This window comes from Nannospalax galili, unplaced genomic scaffold (genome assembly GCF_000622305.1).
Source record: "Nannospalax galili isolate Female #2095 unplaced genomic scaffold, S.galili_v1.0 scaffold540, whole genome shotgun sequence".
NCBI classification, from domain to species: domain Eukaryota; kingdom Metazoa; phylum Chordata; class Mammalia; order Rodentia; family Spalacidae; genus Nannospalax; species Nannospalax galili.
The window spans coordinates 1,928,841-1,947,490 of record NW_008348613.1 but is presented as its reverse complement, the minus strand read 5'-3'; the positions used below and the strand labels follow the sequence as shown (position 1 = coordinate 1,947,490).

Sequence of the window (18,650 nt, the reverse complement as noted above, 5' to 3'; positions counted from 1 at the left end):
GCTAAATACAAAGACAGGAAAAATGTATGAGAGAGAGAGAGAGAGAGAGAGAGAGAGAGAGAGAGAGAGAGAGAGAGGAGACAGAGAGAGACAGAGAGAGAGAAAGTTGATAGTAGGAAGAGCCTTAGTTGAGTTCCTAGTGGGTTTGAGACTCACTGATTCTCTTCAGGTATGGTGTGTTTTCTTTTTTCCCTTTTCTCGGCAATCTTTTTTTTTATATAGTTATTTTGAAAACAACTATTCTTTGAATTAATTTATAAGCGATATCTTTTATATCCTCCTTCCAAATATCAGTAAGTTTTCTTTAATGTATGCATAGTAGAGGCTTAAATGAGAGGACACAAAGCACACTCCAGATTAGCCAGGCTTTCTAGATGGCAAGGTACAAATGTATGTCTATGTGTCTGTGTGTTTGACTGTGTGTGAGTGTATGTGTGACTGTGTGTCTGTGACTATGTGTATGACTGTGTGTGTCTGTGTATATTGAGGTCAACCATGAAGGGATTCTATAGTGAGGTGCAGATTCTCTTGAGAGGTATGAATGACTTAAAGACATCAACCTTTCACAGACAGGACACAGGGTAACACGCTCGAGAATTTACTTCAGCCCTAGTTCTGGAAGGACAATGAAAGAAGACTGAAATGAAGTGAGAGCCGAAGCTATGTGGTAAAGAGACAGGCACCATCATTCTGGGTATTCTAACCAAGTGGTGCATTTCTAAGTGTTTGGATTCCTCCAAGAGGAGTTCTGAGGCTGGAGAAACTTGGTAGTACTGGTGTAAGTGGTCACAGAAATAACCCCAGAAACTTGCTCCTTATACTATATCAGTGATGCAAAATGAGGTCTCTTGATTTGAGGCCTTTCTTGAACCATAAGCTCCAACAATCTTTTGCTAAACAGACTTCATTCACATTCTGAATCTGGTTTTTGTCTCACACATATTAAATTTTACAAAACAGAAAGAAACAATAGAGCTTATTAGGAAAAACTTGTTTTGAATAGTAAATTAAGCATAAAGGAAATAGGCACATGTTTTAGCACAGTTTCCCCCCTTCTTTTTACCAATTGAGCATTTACATCTTTTTCAGTGCTGTGATTTTTCCCCTTAAGTCTTAAGCTGGCACCACACACTTTCAACAAATGAGACATATCATTTGTATCTACCGAGAGAAATCTTTGTAAGACTGAATTCCAAGTGCATAGCCTTCCAAAAAAGAGTTTTAGGCGGTCATCCCTAAACTGCATTAATCACTGTGGCTGTGGCATTCTAAGAAACCAAAGAACTACCTGATTTTGAAGACTGTGAATCAGCTGTCTATGACTGGTTTCAAATTATGCCTTCCTCCCCAAGACCTGTAAATTCAGAGGTAAACCTGACTACATGGTTTGTTATTAAGAGATATGCCCCAGGTGGAGCCATCTTCAAAACCAATATATTTTCTTTATAACTGGTGTCAAATTGATGTATATATTAAAAAATCTTGGAAAATGATCTCAAAAAGGAAGTAACAGCCCAATGAGCCATATGTTCAGGGAAACTTACAGGCTTCCATTGGGACCAAATTTCACTTCACCTTTTTGTCCTTATGTGCAAATAACTTACCTGTAAATACATCATTCAAACAGTCATGCGAGGCTGAAAAGAAACTATAGATGCCAACCAAGTTGATGGAAGGTAAATAATTTTTGTTAGGTATAAGCTCTTCAAATGCAACATGGACTTGAACTCCATAGATTCACACTTTGAAATGCAATAGTCTATAGACTAAAGAAAAGGCTGATAGCTAATAAATAGCTTAATTTTGATGTTGCTGGAGCATCTGAACCTCGGGTTTACATTAATAAATGTAAAATTTATTTTCCCCTTGCTGTTACGTTGCTGTTTTAACAGATTCAGACAGCAGGGATTTTTCCAAATGCTGGCTGACATAGCACCAAAGTCTGTGATGGGCTAAGGGTAGAGGACTGTTTAATAGTTTTTCAAAGAGTAGAAAACCAAAGGTATTAGCACTAATGAACAGAAAATACTTTATACAGAACCCCTTTTAGGGATTTTTCAATTTTAAAACTTTCCAGCATTTTGTATTATTTTAGCAGGTTCTAATAATTTTGCATTTAGCTATTTTATTGGTATGCCTGGATGTATTCTAAAGGGAAAATGACTTATATTGTGCTCCTGTGACAGAATAAATGACAAAATAAAAATACCAAGATTCACTAATTTTATAATTGTGTACTTTTGAGACATTCCACCTGAAAGACAAAGATGGTAATATAAATGAAACCCTTGTACATATATGACTGATCTTTACCAAGCCTTACACATTTGGATTTGTTATTTTAAACCTCAACTATTGTTTGTGTGAAATTATGCAACGGTAAGAGTCAGTTAAAAAAAAACTCATACTGCATAGATTATCTTTCAGCTGCGTTCATTTACAGGCTACGGTTAGAGGTTAGATTTATGTTAATGTAGGCACCTGGTTAGCTAAATAGCAGAGCTGCATTGGCAAAGTTGCATAAAATTCAATCCAAATTCACACCAATTCTTTGTTTCTGGGTTCTAGCTAACCCACTTAAGCCTTGAGGCCATCAGTTTTTTACTCCAACAGTAACTGATGTAAGGGTAGGCTAAATGTGTATTTTTCAGTTCAACAATCGGCTTTGACGCTCAAAAGTCACGGAAAGTTGCATGAAACCTCGGCTGGCTCCCCAGCCTACCTGCCTCAACAGGTATGGAAGGCTTTTCAGCACAGACTCGGTTCTGGAGGATTCTTCAAGGGGGAGCTTTGGCGCTGCAGTTTCCGTCCATCTAGCTTCCCTCAGGTCAGCGTGCTGAGCAGAGACCTAGGCCCGGCGCGGTGCCTCAGCCACGCGGGCCGCACCACGCGGTTCCTGCGGAGTAAGGCCTGTGACTACAGTCCAGGCTTGGATTCCCGGGAAACGCAAAGGCCCTTTGGTCTGGTCTCGGGGTCAGGAGGTCAGGCTTTGGAGGTACAACTCTAGTCCGGCCCCTTCTGTGCCCGCTGACGCGCACGGGCAGCTGCGGTGCTGGGGGCCAGCCGGGCACGCGGGGGTCCCCACGGAGACTCCTACGGACACCTGACTGGGGGTGATTTCGTCCACGAGGCGCAGCAGATCGTGCCAGGGCCGCAGTGGCTCCAGCCCGCGGGGTGAAGGCCGGGGCCTGCCTGGGCTTTCCGTTCCACGCCCCAGGCTGTCCCCGGCCTTCCTGCCCCCGCGGACTCCCCTCGCGGCCGGGCCAGCAGAAGGCTGGTGGGGGAGGCCAGCTCGCCCCCCTCGGCCCGCTGCAGGACTCCGGGTGCCGCACGCGGGCAGCTCGGCCGCTCCGGCTCCGCTCGCCAGCGGCGGGAAGGACGCGCGGGAAAGCCAGGGAGCGGGAAGCGGGCGGCGGCCGGCCCGCTGGAAAGGAGGGAGCGCTGCAGGCGGGAGGAGGGAAGGCGGAGGAGGGAGCCGGGAGGAAGGAGGGAGCGCGGCAGGCAGGCGGAGGGAGGGCTGATTAGCATGCAGCAGCGCTCGCGCGCCCGGCTCCATTGTTTTAACACCTCCCCTCTCCTCCGCGCCAATCTGTCACCGTTCAGCAGGCGAACGCTGCTGCCTCAAATGCTGCTCTTCTCAAATGAGACGGATAATTAGTTGCCCCGCACGAATGCCGCACTCTTCTCACCCCTGATTGCTATCACCTTCTTGCTCCTGGCAGTTTTGACACCTCGTAATCAGCCTGCTGCTTTTCTCTTTTCTTCCCGACTTCTGCTTCCCTCCCCCCTTTCCTTCCTAGTTGATTTATTTATTTATTATTATTATTTTAAATGCAATCCCGGTGCCTATTTGGACGAGTCCTCCGCAGAGCTAACCTTCCGTACAGGGAGCCAATATATGCATATGTAAACTAGGGTTGTGTGCGTGAGTGCGGGGCGGACTGGTGGTTTTGCAGGAAACTGCTTCCACGTGGAGAGAATTTTCTCCTGAAGATATTTGGGGGAAAGGAGGAATTGGGGACAGGGACGAGAAGGAAGAGTTGTGGAGACCTCAATTAATGCTTTAAAGATCTCTTAAAAATTAACAAACTGGGGAGTCTCGGAATCCGCTGTCAGAAGCGTGTTTCCTCCTCTCCCCTAACAAGCACTGACAGTCTAATTACTGTAGCTACACGCAGCTGTCGAGGCAGCAGCCCGGGAGGGAAGGCGCCATGGGCGGAGCGCTCGCCGCCGGCTCCAGCGCCCAGCCGAACCTGCCCGACTCTGGGAGGACTCCGGGAGGGCGAGGCCTGGCCCCGGCAGCCCCGTGAGCCCACCTCGGGCCTGCGAGCCAGCACGCTCCCTTATTTTTTCATATTTATGAAATCTTTACCTTGAAGGTTAAAAGATGTGAGGAAGAAAGGAGGGGGCTCGGGAAGAGTGGGAAGATTATCTTTTAAGCCTCCATCCACCCTTTTCCTACCTCCTCGAGCTCTCCCTCCCCCGGTGTTGGTAAAATAACCACGCAACCCGGGGCTGAGGGGGCGGGGTGAGCCAGGCTGGAGTGTAAGAAAGCAGATGTCCCCGCTGGCAGCAGCCTCAGCCTCCGGGGAAAGCTGCACCGGGGGGGCCCTCCGGAGGACATTCACCTCCCACTTCTCAGGCATCCCGCTCACAACTGCCTCGCCTCGGCGGGGGTGGCTTTTTCAGACTCAGCGTTTTGCGCGGGTAGCTTTCGTACCTGGGAGCTGTTCTTACCCGGCCACGCTTAGCAGATGCCTAGAGGCAGCCCTGCACCGCTCAGAAAGAAGGCAGAGAGAGAGACAGACAGCTGGTGTCAACCTGTGCAGAGCAGGCCAGGACCCTCCACTCGGGAGGACCAATAAGGACTCAGCCCTTAGAAGTTGGAGCTTAGTGTAACCCTGGAATTCCAGGGAAAACAGTTCCTATCTCTTACTAAAAGTGGTGGTAGGGGAAAGAATGGTCTGGAGAAGAGGGGGTCAGAGGTCCAGTCTGAGTCACTGTCTGGGGTGTGGAGGGGTTTTTTGGTCGTCAGCCAGTAGGTGTCAACTGTTTGTGAGCCACAGCCCTCTTCTAGACAAGGTGATGGAAAAAGAATTCCCTTTCTTGAGCTAGGTAGGGGGTATATTCTGACTGGGACACAGTGGCAAGTTTTGAGTTTTAATTTTGTATGAGTGCTTGGGAGAAGTGAGAGGGGAGGCTAGGTGGGTCGGGGGAGAGTCTTTGGATAATTGTCTAGGCATTTCCATTCAACCCAGTGGCAATGAAAAGATGTACATGTCTCAGAACCCTTCACAGTGAATACCTAATAATCGCTGTCACCTTGGTTAGGAAGATGTCAATGTGATGTGCTTGGCACCCTGAGAAGTTGAGGTACCACTCATCTTCCACTGGGCACAGAGGCCTGTGCAAATTTCCCCAAGCTAAACCCCCCAGTATAAAACACTTGCTTCAAGAAAGAACGTTTAAATTTCTGTTTGAAAGCTACAAGTCAATGCTTACTTATAATATGGAAGCCATTACTCAAACATTTTTAAAAATCCGGGGGGAAAGAGAAGCCCCAAAGGCAAGAATCATAGAGAAAAATGAAAGGAAGTCTCATTTTAAACAGCTTTGCAGCATGGCAAGTTTGGTAGTCTCTCTCAGATGTCTCCAGTGGCTATCAATCAGGCTGCTAACAATGAATAGCAAATTTCTCAATGAGACTCCTAATATTTCTAATCTAAATTTAATAAATATGTATGGTCCTTACAGGCTTTTACATTTGTTCCCAATAAAAAGGATTTTTTAAAAAAGAATGTTTAATTTGAAAGAGTTTTAAAATGTAAAGTGACTCACTAATTTGTAATAAATGCCATCACATCTGGTCATCACCCTTCTATCAATAGGTTAATAGAAAATGTGAATTGTAGAAACTTTCCCAATGTGATTTATTTATTTACCTCAGAAACAAAGAATATTTTTAATGATTATGACATAAGTAACTCTTGTAATATTTAATTCACCTGATCATGCAGCTATACACATAGTAAAAGTTAAAACCATGTGTATTATTAAAAAACAAAATCCTAAAATATTTAAATAATTATCACCGGGCAACAAACATCTTCGATTTGGTATTTACTTAGATGATTATGTTTTCTGATATTCTCTGTAAATGACAGATGTATTTTCAAAGAATATTACAGCATAAATAATTTAAAACATAAAATGAAACCCTAAAAACATTTTATATCACCAGTAAATCTCACAAGGTTCAAACAATAAGCTTAGGTATTCGAAACTAAAATTATGATTGTATAACTCTAGGTCACATGCATAATTTTGAATTATAGTAATAACACTGTAAACATGAATATAATGAATTAACAGTTTTCTACAAAATGATCTTTTAAAAGATAAAGAAGTTTAGAAAAAATTCAAATAGCTCTGACACTGGACTGTTTTTAATAATCGACTTTAAACTTAGATTACAATCAAGCATTTTATAGTACTATAAGTCCAAAACATCACACAGAATGTGATATGTCTGTTTCCAAATATGATTTAAGTCTTCCCATTAAAGTGTGAATTAAGATGCCGGAGGAAATCCCCCCTGGATGTAATGGATGGTGGGAAAAACTCTTGACAGAATTCACATACTCGAGGTTTAAGGAGTTCTGAGTCTGTGCCACTTAGTACCACCAAGTCACTGTCTTGGTTAGGAAAGGGCTTCCAAAAGGGCTGCAGGAAACAAACAAAAACATCTTTTGTTACTTGTGTTTAAAACTGCACTGAATTTCAAATTCCAATATCTGAATGACTTTTGTATGAGCTTGTATGTGAAATTCCCTACTTTAAGTGAAAGCAAATTTCTTTTCCAGAGTAAGAACTTGGCCACACACTCCTGAATATTATCTTTACATTGTAAAACATTGCATTTTTAGCACCAGCAATTATTAGTATCAGTTATCTCAATGACAACAGTTTTGAAGCAATTGTCAATATTTTAGTCTTTTTATTGAATTTTATATTTTCTATTTTACAACAGAAACCTTAAATTGTAGGTTCTTTATTAAAACATGATATACTAGACGTGTATGCACACATCTTAATCAAAATCATTTTAAAATACAAACAAATAAATCATGTAAAATCAGTATTTTAATTTTCTGAAAGTTTCTTTTAAGCAAATTCCATTTATCAGCCTTTTTAAAATTAGAGCATTTAATCATTCAACAAAATTTAGCATGAGATGCATTGTTTTGACGTCTTGTTTTACTTCTGTTACATAATATCTAATTTAGCCGCATTCTTTCTTACAGCTGAATACAATGAAACATCAATAGCTGCCCATTTAAAGAACTATGGAAATCATAATTCAATAGAACCATCCATTATAATTATCATCAAATAAAAACTTGTAGTTATCTTTTAAAGAAATCTAGAATAACAATACATAGGAATTGGTTTAATAGTGTGTGCTTAATAAACCATAAAAATATCTCCTTTCCCTGAATGGTGTAAGTCAGATTATTAAAATGTTTTTCTTACCTTAACACAGGTAAATTACTCTGACCAAGCTAAATTCTAACACTCTGAGAATTACCTCATAAAACTATTTAAAGAAACTCCTTTATGCTCCTATTATTAATGTTTCCAGAGTAACAGTCTAGTTCAGCACCTGATGGTTTTTATTCCTTTAACTTCATTCTAGTCAGTTAATTATTTACATAAACAGAGTATTATTAATTGAAACATTTGGGTTTTAGGGTATCACTGTCTTATAAGCATTTTACAGGACAGCTGTGAACAATGGTATTGAATATATAAAATCTGTCTAGGTAGCAAGACACATTCAAATATTAGTACGAATGACATAGTATGAATCCAATTTGTTTTCAAGAGAAGTGGCAATTTTGCCACAAAACTAGCAATATTTAAAACAAATGTTACAAAATTTAGGGCAAAATATGTATTTTTTGGAAAAATCATCCTGATGAAAGGCAGTAATAATTATGGGTATATAAATACAAATCCAGTTAACTAGATTCAAATTTTATTGGTTGTAGTTTTAAACAAAAAAGTAAAAATCACTCTAATATAAAACTGATACAACAATCAATAAAGATTATTATTTTAAAGATAATTTTTTTAGGATTTATAAAACAGTAAGCAATTATCTTAAAAGTGAGTTAGCATCTTTATTTGGTAAGTCAGTCTTCCACTGATAATTTACCTTTAAAATTCAACATCAATAGCTGTCAGTTCAGATTTGATCTCAGAATTTAATTGGGATCCCAATCACTGACTCAGCAATAAAAATGAAAATTGCACAGAACAAAAATAAGCAGATATATTTTAGTCTTTCATGAAAACCGAAGTGAAAATTAGGTGATCAGTAGTAATGATTAATATAAAGTAAAAGCAAAATAGGTAGCCAAAACTTTACTTCTTACTATTAACAGCTCAAGAATTTTGTATTTATTATATGAGCTTCATCAATATTAACAAGAGTGAAATGTTTTTAAAAACCCAATTTAAAAATAATTTTGCAATCCTAAACTGTAATATAATCTTTAAATCAAACCAATTTCTTTCTTTTTTTGCCAAAATATCAATTATCTAACCTTATGCCCCATGTCTTGTGACAGCTCAACACCAATTCTTTTGCATTTTTTAGCTGAATACTTTTCCATCAAGTTGTAATCACATACCAGCTGTTTCCCTTGCTGTAATATAGAAAGTGAACGTACAATGCAGGCTGCCATCTACTGAAACATGAATGCACAGACTAACTAGTAAAAGAACAAGCAAGAGAGCTAATGGAGAGAAAGTAACAAGCATTAGAACTGAGGCAGTTCACAGCTCCACAGGAATTCTACTTGCAATAAATGAAATTATTTAATTCTTTCATTTAGTAGCAACTATCACTGAGGCCATAATGTGAAACAAGGTACAGTGTAGAATATAAGTGAGTTAATAATTAAGACTTGTCAGCAATCCCTAGTTTTACCCACTACTAAAATATACTACAGCTTGACTATTGCTTCCTTTGCACGCTGATTAAAATACTTAAAGCCAAAGGTATTAACCAAGTTTTTCAATCTCAGAGAAACAAATGTTTTAAAATTCTAATGCTAATCTCTATTTTTGCAAACTTCTATTTACTTTAACATTTATGTATTTTTCATTTGCCTATAGGAGTTAAAACTTTTTTTTTTCCCCTAACAAAAAGAATCTTTCTGTGAAAGAACCTTAGTCTGATAGAGATGGTGGTAGGATTAGACTCAGGGTTCATAAATAGTCTTCAAGCTTTAGTAACATTAAATAAGATACTTGATTAAAATCATTCATATTCAGAAATTATTTGAAAAATGTATAAGGATGTCTGTTCAGTACCAGATTAGCAAACCAAATGAAACCCTATGGATCCATGTATTGTATAACTGAGAATATGCTAGAACTAGGCTGAAAAACAGTTTATTGTGAATATCCAATACAGTTATTTATTTATGGAAAGTTATACATTATTGGGATGATATGTTTAAGTTTTTTAATAAAATACCATTTGTCTTACATGAAATTTAATAAAAAAGCCTATTATAATACTGATGCTGAGTAAAGAAGCTGTGATTAAAGGACTAAGAAAGTAATGCCATGCCAAATACATATAAGGTTTATGTGCATTTAAAAATTTGTTATAAATATGATAGAGCTTTATTCATATTTTTAATTTTCATAACCTTTATTATACAACTCACGTATTTCACTGAAAGTCTCAAGTCAGGCTATTAGTTTAAAATGGATGTCCGATAACCTAAAAGAGATTTGTATCTTGTGCATGTATGACAAAATGTGTGTTCACACATAATAAAATATTTGTTAATGCAAAACAGTTACCTGCTGTGGTCCTCGGACAGCTTTTCCTGGGGAATCCATTGAGGGAAAAGGTGCATCAGACGGGTCCTGAAGTGGGAATGTATTTACATATAACGCATTATGGTCTCCAGGTGGCAAACACGGAGCTCTAAGATTTGAGGGTTTTGTTCTGTCAGTCGTTTTAAGGTTTTGTATAGCTGAAGCTATAGGGTCAATTCCCTGAATTTCAAATAAAGTTTCTTCTGTTTTAACAAAGTTTCCTGGGTTTTCTCTGGCTTCCATATTAAACTTGTTCTGGCACACTGCCTCAGATGTGGCAGGAGCAAGGGTGTTGGGTCTCTCTGGGGTGCTATGTAAGAAAGGAGAGTCACTGTCCATAGGTGGAAACTTGATATTGAATTTAGAAAGTGATTCAAAAGAGGTGTCTTCCTCATCTCGGCCCAGTCCTCTTGGTGTGACAGATGTGATGCATGGTGCACCTCTATTTATATCATCTTTAGCCTGAGGCTTAAATAGTGCTTCCTGTTTATCTGTTTTATCAGTACACTGTATAGGCACAGAGCACTGTGTTTCTGCAGGAAAAAGCATATAAAAGGGAAATAGTCACATTTAAATAATTTTTGAAAAAATCTGTTCAATCAGCTTTGGACAGATGAGTAATATTTTTTCTACTGGTTTTTATAGCAACTGAAGACAACTGGTATTTTTATGTTTGCTACCATCTCACATAGGAATATTAACATTCTCCAGCAGGTGAATTGGAACATAGCTTGTTAGCTGCAATTTAAGTACTTTGTCTTTTCCTAGGTCTTCTGCTATAAGCTTTGCATCTTGTTCACAGTTATGCTTCTCTACAATAATAAAAAAAAAAAACCCATTTGGTTGTAGCATATATATATTTAAACATTTTGTCAGTTTTGCTACTTGCTACATGAATTAGTATTATTCTTCTAACACCAGTGTGTAATTAAGTAAATCACTAATCAGGTAGTCATTGTCTACTCTCAATAAGTCATGTGAGGGATGGTTGGGGTCAGAAAGAAAGACAGTAGAGGCAAGAGAAAATTATTATTTTGGGATGCATGGTAAGAAAACTGTATGTGAATATATAATTTTCTCATGCTTTGCTACATGAATTAGTATTATTCTTCTAACACCAGTGTGTAATTAAGTAAATCACTAATCAGGTAGTCATTGTCTACTCTCAATAAGTCATGTGAGGGATGGTTGGGGTCAGAAAGAAAGACAGTAGAGGCAAGAGAAAATTATTATTTTGGGATGCATGGTAAGAAAACTGTATGTGAATATATAATTTTCTCATGCTTAAAAGGGCCTCTTTAGCCAACAAGCAGAATGAGAGCTTTTATAGCTCATTTATCTAGGTGCTACTTACTTATCCAGCAAATTCAGATCTCTAGGCTACAATCAGAGGCTAGGAAGAACTTCTGAGGACTTAAGAGTTATAGGGTCCACAGAGATGTGCATTCTGCTTTCTGCTCTAATTCTCATTTTAGATTTATTCTACCAAGCTGAAGTTTTCTAAGTTCATAGCTGGTTTGAAACAGTAAATTAAATGGAGATGAGTTGTTAAAGACAGACAAGAAATCAACAAGAGCTAAAAGCATGGGAGGAGGCAAAAACAAAACATGCAGACTTAAGAACTCAGAAACACCACAGTGAAATATAGGGGCAACAAGAGCTATATTTCACAATTCATAAGCAAGACAAAACAAAACACAACAAAAACACCTGATAAAGTACTGTTTGTGTGCCCATTACGATCATGAAATATTAGAAAAACCAAATTAGGCTCCACAACGTCACATCAGGAAGGCAAAGGACTTTGTAATGTATTTATATTTGTTATTATCCTTTTGAGACAGTGTCTCAAGTAGCCCAGGCTGGCCTACATCCTACAGTATAGCTGAGGCTGGTCTTGAACTCCTGATCTTCCTGACTCTACCTCCCAAGGACTGGAATTATAGGTGTGCACTACTATGCCTGGCAGTAATGCATTTTTATTCAATGGATAAATAACATTTTATTAGGGAAATCTACATTCACTACATTCACAAATGGAACCTTTACCAGTGAAGCAGGTGTTACGGGGACATGGTAGACAGAGCAGCTCCCACAGTGCCCGTCCATGTTAGTAGGCACCTAAAAAATGCCAGTTCCTTTATATTCCTTTGATCTTTGAGGTCTCATAACACTTATCTTTTGCCAAAGCACACTGTAATACAAGAAACTTGTTTGGATATGATATGAACTAACTTTTTTAGTTCATTCTGTTAACATTCATACATCTGTCTCTCTTTGTCTCTCTCTCTTTGACAGGGCCTCATATGTCAACCAGATTGGCCTCGAGCCCTCAATCCTCCAGCCTCAGCCTTGCTAGTGCTGAAATAATAGGCGCGCATCACCATATGTAGCTCTTTGCCTAACTCTTACTTATCCTTCGTATCTTCACCTAGACATATATTTCTCTGGATGGCTCTCCCATGATGCTTAGGTGCTCTGAGGACTGAACACTCTTATATTTCCATGTATACCTCCCCTTCTCTCATTAATGCAGGTTTCTTTGAGGTCTAAAATTATGTTGTACTCTCAATTTACCCAGATGTCCTGCCCACTTCCTGGTAAATATACTATGCTGTCAGTAAATGAATTCTGAATTGTGTTCTTTTCTTCACAGAACCTATGACGATAACCTACATTTATTATACATTCTCTGTGACTAGGAGTAGTATAATAACTGAGACCAAACTCAATTGTTTAGCCAATTTCTTTGATCTTTGAGGTTGTTAAAGTTCATTAACTCTCAAGTAGCCATTTTTGTTTTACGACAGGATCTCCCTGTAGCTTCAGGGGACCTGGAACTTGCTATGTAGGCCAAGCTGGCCTCTATCCCCCTGCCTCTGCCTCCTGAGTGCTGGGATCAAAGGAGTGCGTCACCACACCCAGCTCAAATAGTCATTCTGCCTGGCAGTAGACTTGAGGATGGCAAGATATGCTAGGAAACAGTAATCAAATTCTATAACACCTGAGGAGGAAAGACTTCTCAAATGATTTTTGGAGAATAGAGTAAATGCTTTATAATCTGCTGCTGCTGCTGCTGCTAATGGCAACAGCTATTAAAATTAACAGCAGTTCCACGTGCCATGCACTGTTACAACTGTGGTATGTACATTAATTCATTTAATGCTCAGAATAATTCCGACCTAATTTACATGTGAAGGAATGGCTACATGGTTAATTCCAGTACTATACAGCTAGCTGGTAGAGGTCAGGCACTAGACCTTTGGCTAGACTCTTGAATGCCAGAGTCTGTGCTCTGAACCATTATGCTAAATTGAACATGCTGGTTTCTATACAGAGAGAGGACTCCTCAAGTTGACAGAATTATGCTTGTCATTACTTTCTTAACAGTTGACCTCTCTTTCCTTGCAAAGAAAACAGGGAGAAATGAAATAGCTGTGATAAGCAGGCAGATATTTTCCTTTAGAATAGCTAGCTGGTCTACAACCTTAGCTACATTAAAATAACTTGAGCTAATCTAGTCATGTGGTGAGAGTGTCTATTAGAGAAGATTTGAAGCAAGAGTCCTACAATTACTAGAATTCTGAGCTTAGATAAAACTCAAACAAGGTATATGAAAACACTGTCATCCTGATACCATACTCAGAAACACAATCAGGTGAGTATACAGCTTTTCTAATTTGTCTGTTTCATGAATACTTATTTTTCTGAGGAAAAGAGGAAAATGAGAAATTTTTATATTTCCAAAATTTACATGCAGGCTATCTGCTTAGACTGCTTTGCGAATTACCATGACTACTGACAAAAGAACTGATGATTGTATCTAGCCCCTAATTCTATACTCTTCTCTCCTAATAGCCAGTGGAATAGGACTCCTTTTGGACCCAATTATAACTTTTATCCTGAAGACATACATGCTTAAACATACACTTCTACTTGCACCCTTTCTCAGCGTTACTGCTGTAAGTGAATGACAAGAATAGACTAAGTAATAAAATGTAAAATTCTACTAACAGAATTTTTTTCATGAATTTTATCTGGTTCTTTAGAAGTATATATCAAATTTTAATGAAAAGTAACACTAAGACAATATTGTTACATATGCTTCTAGATATATTATGTAAAATCTATTTGAAATAATTCACCTGTTTTTGTTCAATATAGCATACATACAAATTTAGAAACCTTGAAAATGTTATCTTTTTCTAAAATATTTCTTCTCTCCCCCCTTTGACTAATACTGTCAGGGCATGATATTTAATATTTGATATTTTGTTGTTTTGACTGAACCAAGCAAAGCTTTACTTGACTTAATACGATCTAAAATATTTCAAGAATAATATATTACTTATTACTGGTGACACAGTATAAAGCATAAGAATAATGTTAAGAAGTAGCTTTAGTGGGGAAGAAACTGAAGTTAAACACTCAGTGTTCTAGTTGACAGATACATACTCAGATTTAGACTTGTGCAATTTAAAAATGGTCAAAGTATTAAGTCATTGATAATGGGGCATGTTCTCTGTGTAACAAAGAATATGTCACCATTACAATGTTTTGATAAGATGTTGATGTTCAAAAAGCATGTTTATGAATTCTAGGCACTACATTTGTATGGCTTATTTTAAATGAAACTACAGACTAGTATCTTTAGTCTGTATAAAAAATCAATTTCTCATGAATAATACAAAAATCAGGATGGAGAAATGAAGAGTACTTTTTGAGAAGGTAGAAGTGGGGAGGTGGGCACATTTATATCTACCTACAAAGACTTTTATTTCTTCCTTACTACAGTGTAGAACTTTTCTGAAAATAAATGCTAGTAGTTTCAAAAAGAGCACTACAGGGAAACCCTGTCTCAAAAAGACCAAAAAAAAAAAAAAAAAAAAAAGTGACCTTTAATTAAGAAGATGCTGGTCAGCACTCCTGTAATATCTCAGAGTGAAAGCTGTAAATCACATTGCTAAGGAAATTATCTGTAGAATATCTTAAATTACAAGGGTAAAAGAGAAAGTTATCACTTTAAATGATCATTCTACTTTCCCTCTTTAAAAAATATATTTATTTATTTATTTTTGGTCTTCTTGAGACAGGGTCTTCCTGTAGCCCCAGCCATCCTGGAACTCACTATGTAGACTAGGCTGGCCTTGAACTCCCAGAGATCTGCCTGCCTCTGCCTCCCAAGTGCTGGGACTACTACAAGCATGTGCCACCACGCCTGGCTTTTATTTTTTTTATTTATGTGTATGGCTGTATTGCCTGCATGTAGGTTAAGTGCATCCATGTCATAAAATGCTTGAAGAGGACAGAAGAGGCTGCCGAATCCCCTGGAACTGGAGTTACGGACAGTTGTTAGCTACCATATGGGTGCTGGGATTCGAACCCGGATCTTCTGCAAGAATAACCAGTGTTCTTAACTGCTGAGCCATCTCTCCAGCCCCGACTTTCTCTTTTTTTAAACATAAGTGTTTGGGTACTAGATTCAATCCCTGGTATTTTGATATTAATAGTTAACTACTGAAGCAACTACCTAGGTACCAGTCCAGGATCCTCAGGGAAGGTCAGAGCTTAGAAAAAAAAAAAAAAAAAAAATACTGCAGTAGCTCAGCATGATGGCTCAGGCCTATAATCCCAGCATTTTGGAGGCTGAGGCAAGTGGATTCCTGCAAGTTTGAGGTCAGCTTGGTTTATACAGTGTGTTCCAAGCCAGCCAGAATACAGACTGAGACCCTTTCTAAATAAAACCAACCCCCGCCCCATGCATGCAAAATAGATGTCTCTAAGTAGTATTTTATGCTAAATTTTAGTTCTCTTGGAGGCTCTATGGAAATGTGCATTCCATATTTTCCTTCTTGGATCACATTATTAGAAACTATATACAGTGTTCAATAAAATGTCAAGCAGAGGGGCTAGAGAGATGGCTCAGCAGTTAAGAGCACTGGCTATTTTCTTACAGAGAACCCAGGTTCAGTTCCCAACACCTACATGGCACTAACAACTGTCCAGTTTCAGGGGATCTGATGCCCTCTTCTGACCTCTGTGGGCAAGACATGACACGGGTGCACTTACATACATGCAGGCAATACATATAAAAGTTATTAATGTTTAATATGACTGCCAAACGGCAAATATAGAGGTGTATCCTGTATTTTTTTTTTTTTTGTAACTTTTCAAGATGGTACTGCTCATTAAGCTGATTGGTAATTCAGTCATTCAGTTTAATCTATACAACACCACATACAATGAAGACAGAGTAAAAAAACAAGAATTATTTAATGTGCATTATAAAACTTAATAGCACATGGGGCAAGGTGTAGATTCTTGGCTTCTCATAAGCATTTACAAATATTTTGACATTGAAAATTAAATTAATTTCAACCAGTACAATTAAAATTACTAACAGCTATAAATTAAAGCTTACCAGTTGCAGTGTCTGGTATATTAAGTTTGCTTAAGTGATTCTTTTGTGCTTTTGCTAGCAAGCATATCCTATGAAATTCTTCTTTTAGATCCCCAAAAGTCTTCTCTATATTATCCCTAAAAACAAACCAGTATTTTAAAATATAAGACTATAACTTCAAATAGTTTTTTATTGTAATTAAGCTTACAGAGCATGGTTTTATGTGCCTTAAAATTATTGAAGTTAAAAGATAAAAATAAAATTTAAACTTGTAGAAAATATCCTAAAGGCTATTCAATATTTGAAAATTCAGTCATAGAAAATAATAATACATTAAAAGCTCTAATTCATAAACATACTGCAGGTTAGTATATCTAGTTATGTATCACACTGGTGTTGGCTGGCTTATTCTCAGTTTAAAAAGTTGAATACATTTTAGTTTTTGTTCTCTGCAAACATCATAAAATTATTAAATAGTCCTTACTTTTGTTAAGGTTCACAACAGGATTCATTCACATAAAATAATATGGCCAAAATACAGGCTTGTGGAAACAGCAGAGCTTTGGAGAATTCAGCTTTGAGACCTAGCTCTGCTCTTAACTATATGATGTATTTAGGTCATTCTCACATGTAGGAGCATTTTTACATGTGGGTTCATTCAAGTGCAGAGCCAACTATTTTTTTTACAATTGTTAGAAATTAAAAAATATTTAAAATATTGAATATTTTAATATTTATAGTTTTTGAATTGGCAAAACAGATAATAGAACTACCTTTCATGAAGTAAAGGAATGCTGAGATTCTTTGAAGTTTCTTTTCTGGAAGAAGAAACCTCTTGTCTTCTTACCTTAAAGACACAAAAACAATTATACTTTAAATTGCTTCTAAATGCAAATGAGCTTGGGTTAACAGAAAACACAATAAAAATTTATTTCTCTATTTTAGACAAATCATATCAGCTTACATACACACAAATACACATATACTATACAGGAGGTTCATGTATACATGAAAATATATGATGGGCTGGGGAGATGCTGAGAGCACTGCTGCACCTGCAGAGGGCCAGGCTCCAGCACCCACATGGTGACTCACAACTGTCTATAGCTCCAGTTTTGGAGGCTCTGATCCCTCTTTTGGCCTCCAAGGATACCAGGCATACAGATAGTACACATACATATATACAGGAAAACACTTTTACACATTAAAAAAAAAAATCTTTGAAAGAAGATTTTAAAATGTATGGGCTTTGTTTTTTTTCTTTAAATGAGGATCAAGGAAAAGGGAAAATGAGGATAGAAAATGAAATATTTTTGCAAATTTCATACCCTAGTAAACTTATAAATGGAATTTATCATATTCATTTGCAAAAACTGCTACTCTGATCGCTAAGTGCTTCATATGAACAGAAATTTAGGGGCAAAACCATTTTCTGAGTCTGTCTTTTATATTTACTAGTAATGGCCTATGTATGTAAACTGACATCTTTGTCTTTTGTTATAAATTTTAATAAGAATTTTTTAAGGAATGCAGCTGTAATACAGGAAGAAAGAAAACAAGCCAGAGTTCCTTATTATTTAACAAGCATTTTAAAGGTTTACAAAGATAAAGCAATTGTGTATTTAAGCTGTTTCAACCCAAGTTCTTGCCTTTCACTCCCACCTTGTGGTCTACACTGGTATTACACTTATTCTGACATTGAAATTTTAATCAACATTGTAGAACATGTTGTAATAATGTATTTTATGGTTCAGAGTTTTTCTTTTTTTTTTAAGCCTCTAATATTTAGAAATCTTTTTGTGCTTTCTGAAATCCGAGGAAGTCTTACTATATACATACATAACATCAATTCAGTCTAAACTGTAATTCTGAATTCAAACTAAAAGGAATTTATCTCTAGTAACATTCATTCATTCATTCATTCACTCACTCATCCATCCATCCATCCATCATTCATTCATTCATTCATTCATTCATTCATTCATTCATAGTATGTGTTTGTGAGCAAAAAATCAGGATAATTGACAGGGGTCAGTTCTGGAAATGAATTCAGATCATTAGGTTTTGTCAGCAAGTACATTTACCCACTGAGCCACGTTGCTGCCCAATCTTTAATAACTTTTTTTTTTTTTTTTTTTTTTTTGTCTTTTTGAGACAGGGTCTCCCTGCAGCCCTAGCTGTCCTGGAACTATTTAGACCAGGCTGGCCTTGCACTCACAAAGATCTGCCTGCCTCTGTCTCCCAAGTGCTGGGATTATAGGCATGCACCACCACACCCAGCAATCTTTAGTAACTTTTAGATTTTATTCAATTAAGGCTAATTATTAGTGAAATAAATATTTTACTTCAT

The 18,650-nt window shown here is 37.6% G+C and overlaps 1 protein-coding gene across 1 annotated transcript in view; it reads right to left on the bottom strand.

Annotated features, from left to right (window-relative positions):
• Positions 1-6,428: 6,428 nt before the first annotated feature.
• Positions 6,429-18,650, bottom strand: part of Tank (TRAF family member associated NFKB activator) — a 79,626-nt gene continuing 67,404 nt past the window's right edge. The window contains exons 5-8 of the mRNA XM_008845747.3: positions 17,074-17,147; positions 16,322-16,437; positions 9,883-10,433; positions 6,429-6,723 (exon numbers count right to left, since the gene is read on the bottom strand). Coding sequence (XP_008843969.1) covers positions 6,547-6,723; positions 9,883-10,433; positions 16,322-16,437; positions 17,074-17,147 — 918 coding nt within the window. The 3' untranslated portion in view covers positions 6,429-6,546. The remainder of the gene's footprint in view (positions 6,724-9,882; positions 10,434-16,321; positions 16,438-17,073; positions 17,148-18,650) is intronic.